This window comes from Nilaparvata lugens, chromosome 4 (assembly GCF_014356525.2).
Source record: "Nilaparvata lugens isolate BPH chromosome 4, ASM1435652v1, whole genome shotgun sequence".
Taxonomy (NCBI): Eukaryota; Metazoa; Arthropoda; class Insecta; order Hemiptera; family Delphacidae; genus Nilaparvata; species Nilaparvata lugens.
Genome location: NC_052507.1, coordinates 7455797 through 7479420, shown reverse-complemented (window position 1 = coordinate 7479420; position 23624 = coordinate 7455797). Strand labels below are relative to the sequence as shown.

General features: G+C 35.5%; 1 protein-coding gene across 1 annotated transcript in view; it reads right to left on the bottom strand.

The window, feature by feature from the left end:
• Positions 1–23624, bottom strand: part of LOC120350798 (hemicentin-2-like) — a 228886-nt gene that overhangs the window by 32887 nt on the left and 172375 nt on the right. The window contains exon 11 of the mRNA XM_039425661.1: positions 16015–16177. Coding sequence (XP_039281595.1) covers positions 16015–16177 — 163 coding nt within the window. The remainder of the gene's footprint in view (positions 1–16014; positions 16178–23624) is intronic.

Genomic DNA, 23624 nt, shown 5'->3' with positions numbered 1-23624 from the left:
TTATTACATAAGTATTTCCATCAGAGTCATTGTCTTGGATTTTTTTGTGATATTATCCAATCTTTATAAAATTATCTTCGTTGATAATCAGCCTGGAGATAACCGATAGAATTCCAAGGAACGTCTTTTTCTTCATCTTTTTTTCTCTCTTCTTCTTCTTCTCCTCCTTCTTTTTCTTCTTCTTCTTCTTCTTCTTCTTCTTCTTCTTCTTCTTCTCTTCTTCTTCTTCTTCTTCTTCTCTTCTTCTTCTTCTTCTCTTCTTCTTCTTCTTCTTCTTCTTCTTCTTCTTCTTCTTCTTCTTCTTCTTCTTCTTCTTCTTCTTCTCTTCTTCTTCTTCTTCTTCTTCTTCTTCTTCTTCTTCTTCTTCTTCTTCTTCTTCTTCTTCTTCTTCCCACACCACTCCCAATTCTGATATTTCTTTCAATTGACATCCTATCCTTGTCTTTCTTCTCCTACTCTATCACGATTAAACACAGTAAGCCTCTGAAATTAACATCTCTTCTCATACTCTTAATCTCCTGCTCTTTCTATTCCATCTCACTTCTTTCACCTTCTTCTACTTATTCTGTCTTTCTCCTTCACCTACACTATCTTATTAGATATGGTAGGCCTGATCTCAGCTATTAACAAAGTCTTCTCATTCTCTCTTCATGAACATAGTCTCATCCTCGTATATTTATTTATTTATTTATTTATTTACAATGCAAATGAAACTAATGTAATAACATTGAAAGATAAAATAATAAGTATATTTTCTCCTTCCCTACTTAGAATATGGTATGTAATGGTTCCATAAAATGAACAACTTCTCCCTATACTCCTCAAGAACATCTTCTCTCCCTCCTACTTATCCTTCTCCTCCTCCTCCTCCCCCTCCTCCTCCTTATCCTCCTACTTACTATTCTTCCTCCACCTCCTATTTCTTCTCCTCCTCATTCTTCACCTTGAGCATAGTATCCGCAATGAATAATTCAGATGTGACGTCATCTTTGGTCTGACCGGCCTCTCATTAGCTATTCACAGTCCAACAGTTGGTATCCAACAGTTAGTGAGGGTGTTTCCCCCCCCTCCAACATAAATGAAGTGTGCTTGTTCTCCCTCTTCTTCCTCTTCTTCTTCTCCTTCTCCTACTGCTCCTCCTCCTCCTTTCACTACTCCTTCTCCTTCATCTTCATCCTCTCCTATTAGTTTTTTTCTTCTACATTTTCATAGTTGAATAAATGAATAAATAAATGTTAATTTCACAAAAAAAACTAAAACTACTGCATCAATAACAGAAAATATCAGATAAATTACAATCTTGCCAACACAAGAAACTCTCTACCTTTGCTGCCTTGGACTCTGCTATAGTGGGGTCCACGTTTTAATGGCAGTATTTGACTAACATTGGTGTTGCTATCCCTGTCTATCATTCGACAAAGCCGGTGGCGCTATCTTTTCCACCTCTGCAACGTTGCCAGATCGTTTCCCAAGCAATGTAGAATAGAATAGAATGACTTTTTTATTATGTTGACGTGGCGAAGTTTGGACAATATTTATTTATTTATTTATTAGATAGAGCGAATAATACAATAGTCGGAAAAGAAAAAACAGGCCATTGCCCAAAGCTGATTTTGTCAAAAATCGTCCAAATATTATGTAGGTTAGGTTCACTTCAATTTCAACACCAAATCTTCAATCTGAAACTATGAATCAGAATAAAGCAAAGAATTTCAAATTCAGATTAATTGATAATGAAACTTCCGTTAAAACAAAAACCAAACTTCAAATATTCACAAAATATAGAATAAAATCACTTGAATTTTGAGCTCGAAAATATCACTTTCACCATAGCTATAACAGCTGATTACAATTATTGTCCACTCTACCACTTAACCACGTCGATAGCAAACAATACAATACAAAATATGCAGATAACAAAAAAAAATTGAAGCAAAGAATGACAATAAAATGTGATAAATATGAGAGATCAATATTGAATAATAGAAGTATTTTAGAAAATAAGTATTTTCCAATAAACTCAATCACTTCACTGTTGAAAGAAAAAGAAAAAATAAATTAAAACAAAATAAAAGACAAGCTACTGGAGAGAATTAATACAGTAAGAATTAGAATCAAAGATGAAATTTGTTTATTTTATGAATAGTGGATATGGATATGAGGAAAAAGAACCTGTGTAGGCCTAACAGTATCCAATACCTGGGAAAGAGAATAAAGAAAAGTGGGGAAAATCAGATAGCAAATAAGAAGATTTTAGATAGGAAAAAACTTAGAAGTATAATATTAGTTAACATCATATTTTATTCCAATTAACCTACTCTAGAACATGGTACGCCATAGTGGAGTAGGTCAATTTCCACGCAGAATACACTAAACATTTAAAGGACACATTAGACATTTTTTGTAACTAACTATTGTATGTAATAATAATAATAATAATAATAATAATAATAATAATAATAATAATATAATAATAATAATAATAATAATAATAATAATAATAATATAATAATAATAATAATAAAATATACTTCAAAAATCTTTATTGACATCAACCACAACAACAAAAAATATATATATATAATTTGATAAATTTTATACAGCAATGGCCTTCAGGCCGTCTGCCAACTATTGTATGTAATTGTAATTTATCCAATATTTAGTGTTATTGATGCAGTACTTTTAGTTTTTTTGAGAAATTAACATTTATTTATTCAATTATGAAAATGTATAAACCAATCCATAAAAATTTCATTCCCTTGGCAGATGGAATATGATCGATAATTTTCAACAAGGATGTGGTAGTGGAATTATGGAAGGAGGTGAGAAGAGAAGAAGTAATAGAAAAGTACGGTAAAAGAAGAAGCAGACGAAAAGTGGAAATGTCATATCAGATCAATTTGAGTCAGAGAAAAATTTAGTTCAGTTTCTACATTCTGAGAGTTTATCAAAATTCGTCTAAGATATATTCTTAAAGGGAAACTTACAAAAATCTATTGCGATCAGGGGAAGGGGGAAGTGATTGAGAATAGAGCATAAAGTGAGACAACATATTAAAAAGGGAAGGGAAAGGAGACAGAAGAAGAAGTGAACTAATAGGAGATGAAGTGGTGATGAAGGAGAAGAAGTAGTGAAAGAAGAAGAAGAGGGAGAAAAAAGAAGAAGAGGGAGAAGAAGAAGAAGAGAAGAAGAAGAAGAAGAAGAAGAAGAGAAGAAGAAGAAGAAGAAGAGGGAGAAGAAGAAGAAGAAGAAGAAGAAGAAGAAGAAGAAGAAGAAGAAGAAGAAGAAGAAGAAGAAGAAGAAGAAGAAGAAGAAGAAGAAGAAGAAGAAGAAGAAGAGAAGAAGAAGAAGAAGAAGAAGAAGAAGAAGAAGAAGAAGAAGAAGAAGAAGAAGTAAAAGAAGAAGAAGAAGAAGAAAAAGAAAAAGAGAAAGAAGATGAAGAAATGAAGATGAAGACGTTCCGTGAAATTGTATCGGTTAGAAGAAGATGAAGAAGGAGGAGGTGAAGAAGAAGAAGGAGAAAAAGGAGGGGATGAAGGAGAAAGCACCATTCATTAATGTTGTGGGGGGAAAACACCCTTACTAACTGTTGGATTACAACTGTTGGACTCTGAATAGCTAATGAGAGGCCGGTCAGACCAAAGATGACGACTCATCTGAATTATTCATTGCGTATACTATGCTGAAGGTGAAGGACGAGGAGGAGAAGAGATAGGTAGATGAGAAGATGGGGGTGGAGAAGTAGGAGGAGGAGGAGTAGGAGTAGGAGGAGGAGGAGGAAGAGGAGGAGAAGGAGACGTTCTTGAGGCGGGTAGGAAGAAGTTGTTGATTTTATAGAACTGGCCTACCATGTTTAAGGTAGAGAAGGAGAAGATATACGAGGATGATAATAAGTTCTTGAAGAGAGGATGAGAAGACTTTGGTAATAGCTGAGATCAGGCTTACCATCTATATAATACGAGAGAGTAGGGTTGTGTTTGTTCGTGTGTTCGTTTGTTCGCATCAAAACATGTCAACTTGTGGATTACATACCGAAAAAACGGGAATGATTTAGATCTCCTGATTTTGAACATAGATTCTAAATATATCAATCTCGTGCACCTGGAAGCCCAAATTTCAATTCTCTTTCTAGATTTTTCAGAATTAATGTTCAAACTTCATTGATAACGTACATACGATTTCATTAAAAAATCACCAAATCATATTAAAAAATTATATTAAATTGAAGAGCTTGATTATACACGTATACAGGTGTCTATAGGGAAATTATGTTTGACGCATCATCACGTCTGAACTACTGGACTGATTAACTTGAAATTTTGAATATAGATTCTTGCTTAACCGAGGATGGTTATAAACCTATTTTAAATTCTTCAATATATGATTACATCAAGTTTTCAGTTTGTCAAGTTTTCAATTATTTATTTTATAAGGAAGCAGCAGAACATTTCTCTTAAAAGGGAAATTAGAAGATAAGTATGATTGGAAATCCTTTTCGAATGATAAAAACTGGTTTTCCGTCGCACCAAATTTTTTTCCGCCATTTTGGAACCACCATTTCAAATACAACTTCTTTTTTCAATTGAAAGGTGGTCATATGATACATGATTCCGATACAGGATTTCCAGAGAAAAGGTATGGTGAAAACCGCACATCGATATCTCAAACCTTTCAAAATTTATTCTCAGTCATTTCCTTTATTATAGTATAGGAGATGATAGATAAATGGATGATATATCCATCTATCTATCATCTTCTATACTATAATAGAAGAAAGAACTGGCTTAAAGACGTATACACGTGTAGAGGATAGGGAAATTATGTTTGACACATCATCACGTCTGAACTACTGGACTGATTTACTTGAAATGCTGCTTATAAATTCTTAATCAACCGAGGATTCTTATAGGCCTATTTTCAATTCTTCTGGATTTCATTACGTCAAGTTTCAAAATGGACCCTTGCGAAGCACGGGTTACCTGCTAGTATCTAATAAGATAGTGTAGGTGAAAGAGAAAGACAGAATAAGAAGAAGAAGGTAGAAGAAGTGAGATGGGATAGAAAGAGCAGGTGATGAAGAGTATGAGAAGAGGTGTTGATTTCAGAGGCTTACTGTGTTTAATCTTGATAGAGTAGAATAAGAAAGACAAGGATAGAAAGACAATTTAAAGAAAGATCAGAATGGGGAGTGGGATGTGATGGAGAAGAAGAAATAGAAGAAGACGAAGAAGAAAGAAGAAGAAGAAGAAGACGTTCCGTGAAATTGTATCGGTTATCTCCAGGTTGATTATTAGCAAATACAATATTATAAAGATTAAATAATTCCACAAAAAAAATCCAAGACAATGACTCTGAGGAAATACTTCTGTGATAATTGGCGACATAATTGGTTTCTTTTTTTTGTGTAGTTGAGAAGTTGATATTGTGGTCATTATTCATATTGAATGAAAAAGTCTGAGAAATTGTCAAAAACCAATGATTTATTGATAATCAGAAATACCGGTTTCGGTTATTACACCATTGTCAATGTCTAATAAAATAAAACTAAATACAAGAGCAGCAGAATTTATACTAGTAAGCGAGTAATGCTATTGGTCAAGGGCATGAACGCCTGCCATTGGCCCAGCCAGACAGTCTCCTCCCACTCAACGGTGTGACAAAATGGCGGCTTAAGCAACAGAATCGCCATGATAACAAAATTTACTTTCAGTACAAAATAAGAACCAAGAAAACAAGTGTGAAAGATAATAAAACAAATATGTAAATGGAAAAACTATTGACTAATGTGTGCTTACAATTTTATGATAAAACTAAATTCGTGGTGTTGTATTGGTTGAAATGAATCTGGTCATTTAAACTATACTGGGAATTTTCCTTAATTACTCTTGTTATATCTAAAGCCTCTAGAATATTCAAAGATCTGCCTTTGTTATTAACATGCAGAAACTCAACATTCTCCTTAACTGTGAACTTGTGATTATTTGTTATCAAAAATGTTCTGCAAAGTTAGATTCCCTATTTCGTTTATTCCAATCTCTGATGTGTTCTTCAATTCTACTTTTGAAACTTCAAGCCGCCATCTTGTCACACCGTTGAGTGGGAGGAGACTGTCTGGCCGGGCCAATGGCAGGCGTTCATGCCCTTGACCAATAGCAGTACTCGCCTACTAAAGTGCGAGATAAATTACTTCTTCACATGACTCTTTCTCGAAGGCGGAGAGGTCCGATGCTCTATCCTCCACTAATCACTCCCACTACCTAGCAGCATTCTCCTTCTTTTGTGTCTGAGTGAGAGAGCTTTGTAACGCGACGCGGCAACACTCCCCTCCATCTATTGCTGGCAATGCTCCAAGTAGGGAACTGGTCAGCAGGTATATTGGTTTGTGTATGTTACAGAGATGTTTTCATCACAAGAATATGAAGCAAAATGACATGGTGCATCCAATTGTGCGCAGGATGTCCATCTGTGTCCACGCTACAAACTGTGGAGGGAGAAATGGGTTTCTCCCCTTCATGTTAAAAGTAATTTATCTCGCACTTTAGTATAAATTCTGCTGATCTTGTATTTAGTTTAAGTTTATCAGAGATTGACAATGGTGTAATAACCGAAACCGGTCTTTCTAATTATCAATAAATCAGTGGTTTTTGACAATTTCTCAGTCTTTTTCATCCAATTAAATAATTTCACAAAAAAAGAAGAAGAAGAAGACGAAAAAAATTAGAAGAAGAAGAAGGAGTGGGATGTGGTGTTGGCGAAGAATGAAGAATTATTAGAGGAGGAGGAGGTATAGGAAATAGTTGATGATAAGAAGAGAGAGCAATGTGCTAGAACAAACACCAGTTCATTACTTGAGTAATCAAGTTAATCCACTCGAAACGTGAAAAATCACGTTTTTCAACATGCTTTTTCTAATATCCCAGTATACTATAGTGAGAGCTATGAAGAACGCTCTCTACTCTATTCAACGTCGACTCAAAATTTGACTGAGGTGAAATAGTATATTTCGCACCTAGGGCCGAAAATGAGACTTTTCCGGCTCGAAATTGGTTTTCAAGTCCGAGGCCGTAGGCCGAGGACTAGAAAAGATTGAGAGCTGGAAAAACATTTTCACCTGTGGTGCGAACACTATTTTTTGCCACACAGAAAAATTAACAATATGTATATATATATGAGAATAATTGTGTATTAAGAACTTCCGAAAGCAAAACTGGAAGGTCATAGCTTTAGCAAATCTGAGGTAATCTGAATATCAGGAAATTGTCCGAATATTTTCTTTTTTATTCTGATTTGTCTAAATAATCTGAAAGATTTTGTTTAATTATGTTTTAATGTGGGAGGTTGGGTTTATTCTTTTTTATTCTTTCAAATGACAATAAGATGATATTGTTATAAATGTTTTGATTCTTGAATAATAAAACACAAATAATGAGACGTTTTTTGATCATCTGTTTTAGCACACTTGGAATTTGGCCAATCTGAATGTCAACGTCAACAATGCTTGTTGTCGTCGACTGCGGAAGTTCAGGTTAGAAGTTCTATCCTACTATGAAAATCGAATTTGAATAGTATATAATATATCTGTATTTCATTCATCCAAATAAAATGATAATTTATTATCTTATTGCAGGATACTTTATTCAATTCTAGAAGTATAAACTGATTCTGTTTCATAAACTATTTTGTAAACACGTTCACATGAAATCAGAATCAGCTGACTTCAAGGTTATTTTACAGCCCTAGGGCCGTAAAAATTTTTCCGGCCTGGTCAGAAAACAATCACTTTCGGCCTCCATATGACACACGTCAACCAGCTCATTACATCCAAGTGGGGCGCATATTACCCATCTTTTGGAGGACAGACAGATTGCGCCCAACAGTCAAATGGAGTGATACATGGCTCTCATACACTCGTACACTGTTTACGTAGTGACGTCATCACCGCTTCTCACATTATTTTGTCCCGCTCTCTTTCTGTCGATGAGATAACAGTATATTCCGATAACTATCTGCTTTATACCGATTCTAGAAGTGTTCCTTTGATTTACTTCTGACGAATTTTGAAATCATGAATAAATGGAATTTCTAGCTCTGACAGTATGTTGAACTGGGAATCCCCCCGTTTGTCAAAACCACACCACCCCATCAACTTTTTGATAATTAGCCCATATTGACACTTTCAGTCTGAGTAAATATATCCATCACCCACATTGTCTCTGTCATTGAAACAAATTCAAAAATGAAAAGTCATAACATAGAATTTATAATTGAGACGATGTGTTTGCTGGAACCAATTTTTTGAGATCATTGATTCAAGATGACTGTATCTTGATGATTGGTTGATCGTACAATCCATGGTCTAGCCCAATCTTTTAATCAATTGGAATGGAATTATAGGATAGAAATCCGTATCTCATTAACTTGACTAATATGCTCTCATAATGCAATAATGTATTGCTTGAAGCTTTACTATCCTTCGGATACTGGAGTGAATTTGAATTTTGCTTCCTCAGTCGGAGAACGTAATGTCGGCTGCTAGTGAGAGCGAAATGACGTCACTCATGATGACGTCATAGACGTTAACTTTATTACGTACAATATATGAGTGGCTAAACATATTCTTACCGCTGTCTGCGCAATCTGCAGATTCCCCGTTTGGAAATATTCTTTGAGAAAGGGATAGTTTTGGGCTAAGCCTGTTGATCCGATCTCATTGAGGCTGTGCAAAGGCTAAAAATAAACGTTCTACTGGTGGTATTTCTCAATTTGTATATCATCAAGCTAACAAAATGAAAAAGTTTTTCAGGAAAACATTTTTTTTCCGATCATTAGTTTTTGAAAACATGACAACGTCGAGGCGATCCAGCTGCTAGACAATGGAGGGTTGGTGCGGAGGCTCAAAAGGAGGAAACCGTTTGATCTAGTGTAGTGCTTGTTCAAGTGGTGTCCAGTGAAAGAGCAGAGCAGTGATTGAGTGAATCTAGCCTCTATAGTGCAGTCATAAGTGTACATATTAATTAAACAATCATTATCAGTAAGAATATCTAATGAGATATTCGCTGTTAACATTTCAAATAGTATGTTAGGGTAGAAAAAAATAGCTCACTAGTCTCCAGACTAGATAGCTATAGTATTGACAATAAAAAAATATAAAAAAATCAGTTTTTGAGATATGAGTGCCTAAAGTTTAAATTCTTGGGACAGAACATTTCAAATTTGGTAAGAGATAAATAAATGAGATTAACAGGATGAATTCTGTATGATATTGTTATATTGTTGATCTAGTAAAATATAAGTTTTCAGAAAATATAGATTTTTGAAAAAGTTATTCAATTTACCAAAAATAACCGAACTGAAAGTTATTTTTGTTCATTTTTAGTAAACTGATTAACTTTCTCAAAAATTGATATTCTCAGAAAATTTCTGTTTTACTAGATCAACAATACCATGAAGAATCTATCCTCGGAATCTCTTATCGAATTTGAAATGTTCTGTCCCAAAAATGTAAACTTTAGGCGCTCATATCTCAATAAGTAATGACCGGAAAAAATGTTTTCCTGGAAAAAAATTTTCATTTTGATAGCTTGATGATATACAAGTCAAAAAACTTTGAAAAATATCACCAGTGGAAAGTTTGTTTTTAGCCTTTGCACAGCCTTAACTAATTTAATTTGTGTATATTTTTAATATTTATACAACTATTGATACTACAGCACTTCATATCCATTTTATAACATTATAATACTGTTTACTGTTCCATTTGAATCATCGACCAACTCCATAATGGAGGTTTATCCTCAAAAGAGATTGGAGGTTGTTCCATCTAGAAATTAGAGATAAGTTGTCATTACTCTTTCATTTCACCTTATCAATATTAAGAAACTCCACAACCTCTCTGTTTCTAGTGTGACTCCATAACTCTATTATCTACAATCATAGAGAGTTTTAATGATTCATTCTCAAAATGGATGATGACTTCACTTCTCATGGAAGATTTGGAGATATGAAAAATTAGGGATCTTGAAATCCTTGATATGAATAATTGTAGTTTGCTCCATTCGGTTGTGAACCGTAATCGTATAGTGGTGAATCTTAAGGGACATTTTGACGCATCAACAGTGTTTCAATCCACATTCGAACATTTCCTGCTCACAAAGCAAAGAGAACCAATTGATAATATTCCATATTTCAATCCCATATTGTTGCAAATAAATATTTTTTATTGTTTTTTAAGTGACGGATTCAAGGATCCAAAGGCTCAAAGAGCCCCACACTTCAACTGAAGCTTATTGTGTTCCCAAGTAGTATGTTAGTTAGGCAAACCAATACCTATGTCCTTTACAAGAACCAGGAATTTTTCCCTATACTAACATCCCATTCATCACCCGGTTGCTTGTTGCAATCCAGTGTGATATGCTTAGCAGTCTCTTCAGACTGATTAGTCCTCGTGACCTACGTGAGTTCCACTCCTGGCCTACTTTGAAGGTCCTACCGTTGAGGAAGGGGTGGCCAAGTTGCCTCTAGAGCGCACGGCCACCCTTGACTCAACCTCTTGACCCAGATTTGTGTCTGGAGTTTCACCCATCTCTGGTCTCTTGGGTTTTTGTTTTTGCCCCTCCAAAACTCTGCAGGGTCAGAAGCCTCACGTCTCCCAAGAAGTTTTGCCTGAATGGCCGCCCTTCTCTGAGCAGTGGTGAGTTTTGGTCTCTCCACCCACAAACTCGTGACCTATGTGAGTTTCACTCCTGGCTTCTATGTAGGTCCTTCCGCTGAAGGAGAGGTCACCAAATTGCCTCAAGGGCACCTGGCCACTCTCGACTTAGACTCTTGACCTACATTTGTGCCTGGAGTTTCACCCATCTCTGGTCTCTTGGGGTTTTCTTCTTGCCCCTTCGAAACTGCCCTGATGGGGCAGATCTCGTGGGTTTGAAGGCAAGGCAACTTCTGGAGTTGCCTTGAGGTCCATTTTAGTCACCTCCTACGACAAGCATGGATGCTGTGGGTGAATTCTGGTTTTCAGCACATTCTTGAGTACGATGATCGACACAAAGCTCCCCCAACCCGAAGGGGGCAAATGAATGAATAAATAGATAAATGATTGATACCTCCCACTAAGGCCCGTATTCAGATACTAGGTTTAAACGGAGAAACTTCAGGTGTTCGTTTAAACCCCATATGAAACACATCATGATTAATGCAACCATATCTACAAGTAAACGTGGTTCGGTGTTGGAAATAGATGGTGCATATGACCCTAAGAAAGAGAAACCCTAGTGACTAAACTGTTTGAATAGTTGTGATGATGAAAATATGATGGCTATCTGTACTCCCCTGGATTTCACTTGTAATCTCACTCATTATTATTCACTACAATTTCTTCTGCAATCTCACCATATTTATTCACCATTGAATAAATAGACTACATGTTATAATAAAAACAACATTATTTTTCCCTTTTTGTGTAGTTGAGAACTTGATATTGTGGTAATTATTCATACTGAATGAAAAAGACTAAGAGATTGTCGAAAAACCACAGATTTATTGATACTTAGAAAGACCGGTTTCGGTTAATAATCATAGCCTTGAGAGCCGTTATTATCTTATCTCTAGACAATTGATACCGTAACTGGTGATAACATTTTCCAGCTTCTTGTGCTGAGACCTAACAATTTCTTTCAATATTAGTTTTTGCTAAACACCCAAAATATGTTGTTACGCTGTCTGAAACACACCTCTGAAGTCATGTTCGTTACATAACAATAAAGTGAGGTCCACGTTATAATGGCAGTGTTTGATTAGCAATGGTATCGCTATCCTTGTCTATTATTCAACAAAGCGGATAGCGCTATCTCTTTCTCGCTCTGCTCCGTTGTCATATAGTTTTTTAATTATGTAGAAATATAATCAATCAACAAAATAATAATCTTGGTGTGAAAATTAATTATGAATTTATCGAAAAATATAATTTCTTGCTAGATAAAATATAATTTATTATTTGAAACGAAATATTATAACTTTTTGTGTAGTTGAAAAGTTGATATTGTGGTTATTATTCATATTGAATGAAAAATACTAAGAAATTGTCAAAAAATCACATATTTATTGATACTTAGAAAGACCGGTTTCGGTTGAACAGAGTTTATCAGAGATTGACAATGGTGTAATAACCGAAACCAGTCTATCTAAGTATCATTAAATCTGTGGTTTTTTGACAATTTCTTAGTCTTTTCCATTTAACAACATTATTAATTATTGAATATGAATTTAAAATGGATTCATTGAAAATCAAGATACCGGTGTAAACGCTGGTTTCACCGCTGACAGTTCAAGTGATGCTCATTATTGACCGAGCGAAGTGAGGTCTAAAATTCAAGTCAACGGTTTGGCATTTCTCTTAATGTTTAAATGTTTATATGTTGCGCATTTACGGAGAAACGCGGTGATAGATTTTCATGAAATTTGAGAGGTATGTTCCTTTTCTAATTGCACGTCGACGTATATACAAGGTTTCTGGAAATTTTTCATTTCAAGGATAACATAAAAAGAAAAAGGAGCCTTTTCCATACGCCAATATTAGAGTAAAAAACAGACTATAGAATTATTCATCATAAATCAGTTGACAAGTGATTACACAGATGTGTGGAGAAGCCAGTCTATTGCTGTATTTCCACAAGGTCTATAGTTTCAATCAGATACTTGTGGATGAGAATATTGCGTGAGATCTACTGTTTACAGGGCTACTAGTAGAGGTTCAGTTTAACCATAGAGAAACAATAGCGTAAGTGAATATCCCATGGTATAGGGCATTTATGTTGCAACTTTTACTGTTATCCCAAGCCGATTACTGTCGATTTTTACTGTTTTGTTGGGGTGAGAGTGTATGAACGGCACATTATGAGAGACTACCAGCGTCACACAGCTTCACGGGAGAGTACTGCATGGACTGTAGGCTTGAGATAACAGTAAAAATCAATCAATCAATCAATAGTTTATTTTTCCTTCATACAATGCATACATGAATGTGTAATTACATAAATGGAATTTACAATTAACAAAATAAGTTAAAAACTCAATTAACAAATTAACTAAATTAACAAAAAAGCTATGACATAAACGACCTATACCATGGGATATCTACTTACGCTATTGTTTCTCTATGCTTTAGCACTGTAGAGTTGTTATAAATATAGCACTAACATAGAATATAAACTAAAGTTAGATTGGTGATTCTATGATACTTCATAGAGTGCAATAATTGATCCCAGTTCATCCGGATAATGGAGCCACACGTATGGGGCTCAAATGATTTAACCGAAGTTTTAGAGGTGGCACCTGCGGTCTGTGGGTGTCGGCGCGTGCGTGAGAGCTTGCGGTGATCACCCACTGAAGTGGTCAACTTCAAACACCCCACCACACACTCACACATGCATGCACACACTCACACACATGCTTGCATACCTGAGCACCTCACTCACACCTCTTGACCTACCTCATATTGATCTGCTAATGTGAGGATACTGGATGGGCACCCAACAGTTGTTGAAAATCATGAGGTACAGGATTTTCCAAGAGATTTTGGGAACAAATCACGAGAATGGCGAACAAAAGTAACAATATAAAATCTACATTGAGAAAATAATTAAGAAATGAAAATTTTGTGAAGTGTAAAACTACAAGACCCATTTCGGACTTTGTATAACTTTACCTGAATTTGGGAGAGGAATAGCACAAGGTTACCTCATTTTTCTCTCCCTATCATTATGTACTACTCATTGTATGGATCAATAAAGAATGAAAAAGTACAGTAACAATGGAGGAAAGTGTTGACTCGAGAACAAATCATGATAATGGAATCTGAAGGATTATTTCTACGTATTTTCCACTCCCAGCAACATTTATTCCACTAACTGATCTATTGAATAATTGGAAATATATATCATGGAAGAGATTTCTTCTTTGAGAAGATAAAAAAATGTTTTGAAAGATTGAAGTTTCGTGTGAACTCTTCAATGATTAATAAGTAATGTTAATCGGAGAAAGCTGAATGAGACCGCAGATGAATCAGCTGATGAAAAGCTGATGACCGCAGATGAAAGCTGAATAAGACCGCTGAATCAGACCGCAGATCCCACCTCTAAAACTTCGGTTAAATCATTTGAGCCCCATATGTGTGGTTCCATTATCCGGATGAACTGGGATCAATTATTGCTCTCTAAGAAGTATCATAGAATATCTTGAATAGAGAAATATTCTAGAGAAACAGAAAAGTTCATCACAAATGTTTAATTTATTCTTGAAAAATATATGAATGTTTATTTATTATTTATAAGTAACAGCTCATTGCCCTGATGATTTTATTTATTCGGAGACTGTGGATTGGTTGGTGGGTGAAAAAGACAGTCTCATAGTGGAATTCCGATTGAATTCCAAAATAAACAGAGAATAGACAAGAATAAACAATAGATGAACTGGGTATGATGAACTATGATCTATAATATAACTAGCCGTCAGGCTCGCTTCGCAAGTCATATCCGTCTAGCCAGGGGGCTCCGCCCCCTGGACCCCCGACTGGATCGTCCATGAATAAGATTGCATTTTTATCATTTGTTAGGACATTCCAGTCGAGGGTCCAGTAATGTAATATTCCCAGGATTGAAGTAGCAGTGCCTAATCAATTTTTCCGCGATAAATGCATTTAAATCTTCAACTTGGTACCAACCTAACAAAGTCAACTCAACTTGATGCCAACCTGACAAAATTATTAATTTAGTTGCCAGTTAACAACTGTTTTCGAAGAGGTACTCTATCTAGATTATAGTTCTATAGTAACATATGATATGGAAATTTCAATTATAATTAAGAGATTGGGAGAAGAAGAATATACATGCTAAAAGACGAACTTTAAACCCTTAAAAACCACCCTTAGGGTTGAAATATTGCCAAAAGATTTCTTAGTGCGCCTCTAAAGGGCCAACTGAACATACCTACCAAATTTGAACGTTTTTGGTCCAGTAGATTTTTAGTTCTGCGAGTGAGTGAGTGAGTGAGTGAGTCAGTCAGTCAGTCAGTCAGTCAGTGAGTGAGTGCCATTTCGCTTTTATATATATATATAGATGAAGGAAAGAATTGATCAGTAGCCCGATCGCAACATAACCAAAGTGCTGACACCTCTGCCCTAGAATCAGCTGATATTGAATTGAATAGCATAATGAATGAATTCAATTAAAATAGTGTCATATTTGAAGTCAGAGTTCTTCTATCCATTTCTTCAGTCATTTCTAAATTTTTTATTGGGAAAATCATATATTATTATTATCATCTACATTTACTTGATCCGTAGCTTAATGTGACTGCAAGTATTCCCAATGGTAGCTCGAAATAACTCATTAAAATTTCTGATGGACATTCAGAAGTAGTTGAAGAATTTATCTTCATCCTCAAGCAATGATGTAAATATGGTACTGAATTCCCCTTGAAATGCTCTTTGGGCGACCATCGGGTGAACTTGATATCTACGTCTTTTAATCTTTCGTTTACGAGGATAATAAGCTGCAATTAAATAATCTGTAAATGCGTCCATTTTATCAGTCAGAAAAACTGATGTATTGAGTATGGAAAGGATGGTGCATTCGCACTGACGGTCTGTCGAGCTCTTGAATGTGTAAAACTGATTCATCGATGCGTACGGTCAGGATGGTACATACGCACTGACAGTCGGTCGAGCTCTGTAACCGGCCTAAGCCTTAATAAGCTATTTCCAAAGAAATTAAGGTCGGATTGAGGAGTTGAATTGTAACTAAAATTTATATTTTTTGCAAAATATTCCTCTCACATTATTTTTTATGTAGAGATTGATATCGAAATGTGACAAAATTGATAAATTCTCAATATTTGTTCACATTTGTTGCTGAGATAGACATTTTGAAGTTTGACGAAAATTGATAAATTCTGCACGTTCACTTTCATGCTTAGAAATTGAAATGTAACGGAAAATGAGAAATTTTTCATCTCACTCACATTTGACGCCGAGATAGAACTGATCACTCTCTCCGTCTCCCTCCTGATTACTGGCTGTGCACGAATAATATCCGCTGTGACTGCGTGTCACGTTGCGAACTAGAAGGCTCTGGTTGTTCAAAATCACTCCGTTGTTGTAACCGTTGTCGTACAATAATCTGCCCTGCAACATAGATTATCTGCCATTAATGGAAACACTCATAAGAGAACAGAAATATTTTAATTGTGCATTAGATAATATGAACAATCATATGAACAGGATGAGATGGAAATCAGAAAAAAACCATTAACAATGTCGAAAAATCTAGATGAACTAGAGAATTTAGAGTTGAGAAACCAAATGCACTATACAAACTCACTACTAAACAGCTAAGTGATTGGTTGAGATCGAGTTTTAGGGCCGGTTTCTGAGCTCGGGATTCAGCTAAGTTTTAGACTTCGAACAGCTGGTGTCAGAAAATTGGCTTTCCGAAACGGGGCGTAGTCGTTTAAATTGAATTTCCAAAAACTAGAAAATTTAACACAAAAGAAAATAAAGGGGAAAAGTGTGAAGTTTCAGCTATTCTGAATTATCTAGGAATGTTTCATTTCGTCGAGGAAAAACGTTTCCAATTATAGAAATGAGAAAATAAAGGTTATCATAAAGACTGGGACTACGCCCCGTTTCGGGAAGCCAATTTTTTTGACTCCAGCTGTATTCAGTCTAGAACTTCGCTAAATCCTGAGCTCAAAAACCGGCCTTACAATGTCCAAAAGTCTAGATAAACTTGAGAAATGATAGATGAGAAACCACATGCACTATTCAAACTAACTACTATGCAGCTGAGAGATGGCTTGAAATATTTTTAATATTTGTAACATTGAAATATTTAAATATTAATAACAATGAATATTGATATGTTTAATATTTGAAAATTTCTTAGTCTTTTTTATTCAGTATTTTAAATATCACTACTACTTGGCTCGGAAGTCGGAACTCTCCTGAAGCTTCAGATCCACAAATCTTCCATCATCATTAGTTTCATCACCCACGCACAAGCCTGGATATCATATGGGCATCACCCTCAGGATAAAGGTTATAAATCGAAATATATGATTCAACTCAATTTATGATCCTTGAAAATTAGATCAAATTTCACTGAAACTCATTGAAATCTGAGTTGTTAAAAGTTTTTTGTGTAGTTGAGAAGTTGATATTGTGGTAATTATTCATATTGAATGAAAAAGACTAAGAAATTATCAGAAACCACAGATTTATTGATACTTAGAAAGACCGGTTTGGGTTATTACACCATTGTCAATCTCTGATAAACCAAAGGGTTAATAAAACCAAATGCTCATCAGAGATTGACAATGGTGTAATAACCGAAACGGTCTTTCTAAGTATCAATAAATCTCTGGTTTTTGACAATTTCTTAGTCTTTTTCATTCAAGTTGTTAAAGTTCATTGATTGATCATCTTATCTATTTTATTAACTCATGAACCTAATTTAATTCCAATGTAGATCGATCTCAAATATCAAGATTATTTCTCAACTTTTCATCTTGATCGATGTACTAGATTCTTAATTTATTCATACAAGTACATCATCAAAAATGATAGGGAGAGAAAGAAAAAGGTAACCTTGTGCTATACCTCTCAGATAAGGCTACACCATAGAGAAACAATAGCGTAAGTAGATATCCCATGGTATACGGCATCTATGTTGCAACTTCTACTGTTATCTCAAGCCGATTACTGTCGATTATTGTCAATTTCTACTGTTTTGTTGGGGAGAGAGTGTATGAACCGCACAATATGAGAGACTACGAGCGTCACACAGCTTCACGGGAAAGAGCTACGTGGACTATCGGCTTGAGATAACTTCAGTAAAAGTTGCGACATAAACGTCCTATACCATGGGATATCTGCTTACGCTATTGTTTCTCTATGGTTACACCCAGTCCCAAATAGGTATTCTTCTTTAGGGCTACCTTTAATATAAATAAAAAAATAAATCCCAGTACCCTTTTAAATTATTTCGTCACAACATGTTTCGGACATTCATCCCATTCCTAGATAGGTTGATAAATAGATCAATCAAGTTCAATTTATTTCATTGCAAGACACAAATCTCCTTATATCTGCTATAATAGTATAATAGTAGAGTTTCACTCCATAGTCTAAGCTGTCAGCAACCCTTTGAAATAACATCAATACTTCCCATAAGAATAATGCTGACAATATCAAGTGATTCTCACCATAGCAGAATCTTGGAAGTTCGAGCTTCCCAATGCATTGTAGGAGTGCTCAATCTTCATCTCAAACCCAGATAGAGATTAAATTCTATTGAACGTTTCGTAGAGTAGAATACGAGTAGAGTATAAACGAACATGACTCAAACTGTAGGTGAAATCTCGATTTACGATTCTAGATTATATCTACGGTGAACGAAGTAACATCTGAAATGAGATTTGGAAGAGAGAGAGAAATCATAGAGACAGTTTAAAAAAGAGTGTGGGGATGGGGGTGAGAGAGAGTGAGAGAGATTGATTGATTATGTGCCTTTGTTAGGGCGGAGTTAGGGCTCCAGGTCCTCTCTGCCACACAACCTTTAAGAGACCCCTACCACACACAACCAGACACAATACTCGAGAGTGTGAGAGTGAGAGAGAGTGAGTTAGATAGAGGAAGTGAGAGAGAAAAACAGAGGCAGATAGTGTGAGGGTGAGGAGGGTAGTGAGAGTGAGGGAAAAAACAGACAGAAACATAGTGAGAGGGTGAGGAGTGGTGAGAGGAAGGTTGGGGAAGAAAGAGAGAGATAAGTATATACAGAGAGAGAAAGAGAGACAGTGTGTGTGAAAGAGAGGATGTGTGTGTGTGAGAGAGATTGCCTGATTGATTGAGTACTTTAGATAGAGAGTACTTAGAGAGAGAGAGTGAGAGATTAGAATAGAATGTCTGCCTTCATTTTTGACCTAGGAGGTTGAAGTTAGGTAGCAGTCGGCCCTCTCTTACACTTAACCCCGAAAGGGTTTGGAGATAGAGAGTGGAGAGAAAGTGAGAAAGGGTGGAAGAGAAACAGAAAGTTGGACAATGAGAGAAGGAAAATGGAGTGAGATGGAAAGTGTGAGAGAGTGGGAGTAGAATAACTGGAATAATATTTGATAGTACGGTGAAAGGAGAGAGACAGAGTGAGCGAGGAAGGATGAGGAGGGGTGTGATAGTTGGAGAAAGAGAGAGAAAGAAAATTGCACAAGCAGCAAGAGAGAGAGAAAGAATGAGAGAGTGACAGCAAAATAACAACTGGAATCAGATTTGAGAGGAAGATAGGAGGAAAAGAGAGAGGATGAGTGAGATTGATTGATTGAGTACTTTATTCATGTAGATTACAACAATATACTGGCTTATACACTTATATACAATAGCTTACAATACAGCAAAGAGAGAGAGGGCAAAGGGAAGTGATAGAGAAAGAGAGAGAAGGAACATTGCACAATGAGGAAGAGAGAGAAAGAATGAGAGAGTGACAGCAAAATAACAACTGGAATGAGATTCGAGAAAAAAAGGAGAGAGAGAATGAGTGAACGAGAGATGATGAGGAGGAGTGTACGAGTCAAATAAAGAAGGAGACAGAGTATTGAACAATGAGAAAGAGAGTAATATAGTGAGAAGGGAAAGTGAGTGATTGAGAACAAAATAACAAGTGAATTAAGATTCTAGATAAAAGAGATAGTGTATGAGTAAGGTAGAGTGAGAGTTGTAGAGATTAGATTAGATTTCCTTGTTTATGTATGTTACAATATATACTGGCTTATACACTAATTTACATTAAATGACGATAATGCTAGTTATTCAACGAATTCCACAAAGTATGAATAATTAATCAATGAGAATGAATAAAGAAATGCAATTAGAATAACGATAATATAATAATGTGATGAAACTTCATATATCGGTGGTGTTTCAACAAATAATAATTGTCGATTCTTCTAGAAGGATATAAAATATATCCTATAACTATTAACAAAGTAGGAGAATGAGTGAACGAGGGAGGATGAGGAGGAGAGTAAGAGTTGGGGAATGAGAGAGACAGAGAATTGAATAACGAGAAAGAGAGTTATATAGTTAGAAGGGAAAGTGAGTGATTGAGAACAAAAAAAAAACAAGTGAATTGAGATTCTAGATGAAAGAGATAGTGTATGAGTAGGATACAGTAAGAGTTGGAGAGACAGAGAGTGAGATGGAGGCAGAAGGGAAGAGAGACAGTGAGTGGGAAAATAAGAAAGAAAGAGTGAAATCGAGATTCGCTCTGAGAATTGAATTAGAAACCTCTCATACTGGAGAAAAAAGGCATAATAGTAATTGAAAAGTTTGTTCTGACTGGTCGTGTATCTTATTTAAAAACAAGCGAGAAAATGTTGAGTGGTTCACTCTTGCTCTTTTTATCGGAATGACGTCTTCGTAATGGATGAGAAAGAGATAGTTCGGGAGAGAGAGAGAGGGTGAGTGGCTTGAGTAATGATGTAGAGTGAAAGAGAAGATGATATTGGGGAAGAAAGAGATTGAAAGAGGAGAGAGTAGTAAGCAAGGAAGAGGAAGAGCGAGAGAGAGGTTGAGAGTAAAAATTGTGCGAAAGATTGTGCGAAACAGAAGGGAATAGTGGGAAATAGTGATGAAGAAAGAATGAAAGAGGAGATGGGAAAAGGAAGAGGAACGAAGAAATACTGCCGGTTGCACAACAGCCGGTTGAATTTTAACCGTGATTAATTCCACGAGAACCAATCAGAGAAACCGTCTTTTCAAAAACGCCTTCTCTGATTGGTTTTCGTGGTATTAATCACGGTTAAAATTCAACCGGCTGTTGTGCAACCGGGCCATCTTTTAGATTGAATAGAGCAGGTAGAGGATTTAAGAGAAATAACTTTTTTTCTTCTTATTTCACATTTCCAGGTTTTATAAGATAGAGGCTGCGGTGGGGAATTTTTGGTTCAGTATAGACGACGGAGAAGGAAAAATGCGTAAAAAAAGTTGGATGGAAAAGAGAGAATGAGTTTAAATATAGGTTGGAGGGGTAAGGCAGATTTTAAGAGATAGGGAATAGGAATTGAATTGAATTGAATGAATTGAATTGAATGAGTACTTCATTTATGTAGATTACAATATATACTGGCTTATACACTTATATAAAATAGCTTACAATACAGCAAAATTATAGATGAATTTACAAAAATAATATAGACTAAGAAAATAATTCATGAACTGTATCTGATACGAAAAAAGCAATTTTTTATAACTAAAGATAATATTGTTATGCATCTACATAGATTGATTGATTGATTGATTGATTGATTGAGTACTTTATTTATGTAGATCTCAATATATACTGGCTTATACACTTATATACAATAGCTTACAATACAGCAAAATTATAGATGAATTTACATAATATAGACTAGGAAAATAATTATTGAACTGTATATGATATGAAAAAGCAATTTGTAATATAATAACTATAGATAATAATTATATTGTTATGCATCTACATAAATTGGCGGAACTTTGGACATATCAATGTCCATTCTTCGAAAAGAATATTAAAAATATCCTCCCCACTAACTCTCTATCAAAACGTTAATTCCGTTATTTAAACTGAGGATTTATTTATCAATGGAAATATTGTAAAAGTTTTGATTAATATGAATATTTAAGAGAAAAAAACAGAATATTGATAAAGTAAAATAATTATATAGGTAGATAAGATCAAATAATTGATTAATAAAATGAAGGAATGAATAAATGAATAGAAGTAACAGAGATTACAGGAGTAAAATTAGTTTGATTTTGATCAGATTTATTCATCTAGATTAGAATGGAGAGAGGAATAACAGATAACGAATGTCACTCTGAATGGAGAAAGGTGAGTTCATAAGGATATAAGCATTGAAGATGTGAGGAAAAACAGGGTAGAATGTTAATAAAAAAGGTGGACGATGAGAAAAAATGTGAGGAATAAGAGACTTTTGTACATTCCAATAGCATTTTTCATACTTGATAGATACGAATTAGCATTCGAAGTGGAGAAAATGTGTGAGAGAAGATATCTCCAACTGCTTGAGAATGAGATAGAAAATAAACAATATATTTGAGCAAGAAGGAGAGTAATAGAAACGATGCCAGCTGATGGATAATACAAAGAAACTCTTAAGTGTTATTGACGGAGTACAGAGAAACATACAGGAGGAGAACTAGGAATGAATAAGAGAGGTTGAGTGCTGAGAGGAGAAAGAAGAATTTAAGAATAAATAAAAATATAGAAGAGAGGTGGATGAAGAGCAATAATAAAAGAACTAGTGAGGTGATAAAGGAGAAAAAGAAGAAGAGGGAGAAGAAGAAGATGAAGAAAAAGGTAGAGGCAGCAGTTGGAGTAGAAGGGATGATGATGATGATGATGATGATGATGATGATGATGATGATGATGATGATGATGATGATGATGATGATGATGATGATGATGATGAGAGTAGAAGTGGAAGGGTTGAAGAAGAAGAAGAGGGCGAAGAAGAAGAAAAACAAATAGAGCATGGAGAGGGTTGAAAACGATGAAAAAGGAGTTAAACCGGCCCATAAATTAAGCCGGCAATTCCTTCTCATAGCCATTCCAGCCAAGTAGGCTATGCTAGCACACTGGTGGAGTTTTCGCACTGAATTAAGATCTACATCCCGGCTTCCTTCACCGTTTTTCCGCCATTCTCCGTTCTGCTAGCTCCATTTGGTCATAACCGTAATTTTAAGCATTTTCCGCCCTTAATAAGGATATCAGACGGCTCATTCCCTTATCTGATAAAAAGGATGCTGAGGGAAAAGTGGACTCGCGAAGTGTTGTTTGCTTTCAAATGCAATAACGTTCCTAATTTTTCAAATAACTACCCCAATTTTTTAATTCTCGTTACTCATCTATTTGATGAAGGATTGCTGTAATGGGAGTAGAGAAATATCTGGTGAAGAATTTGAACAATTCAAAAATCTAATTCATGAAACCAATTCAAAAATCTCCAGAGAAGTTCTAAAGTATAAAATCATGTCGTGTGAACTGTTGAATCGGAACTGGATAAAAACTCAACTACTCAAAAAAGTTCGGCAATAAAAAATGCAAATTGAATCATTTTTTGATACTGAGGAGTTTAAAAATAGTATCTCACGTCACATGGACGGGAAGCGGCCTTTTGCAGGCGAGAATGATGTTTCGAGCACTGCAAAAGACATTCATGTGTAATGTACACTTTTTTGTAATAATAATCTAAAGAAGAATAAAGCTAGGCTCACACAGATTGTCATCTGACGGACGGCACCATAGCCACCTCGAATACAAGGCCGCGGCCTACGATATTGCAACGTTGCAGTGTAGGCCTACAATCTAATACATGATTGGTGAAAACGATTTAAAAGAATACCAGCTGATTTTTTTCACCAATCATGTATTAGATTCTAGGCCTACACTGCGACGTTGCAATATCGTAGGCCGCGGCCTTGTATTAGAGGTGGCTATGACGGCACGCATCGGACGGATCGGACGATTAGATTTGATGCATTTTTTCAATTGGAGTGCGCATACCTATCCGCATCGTAA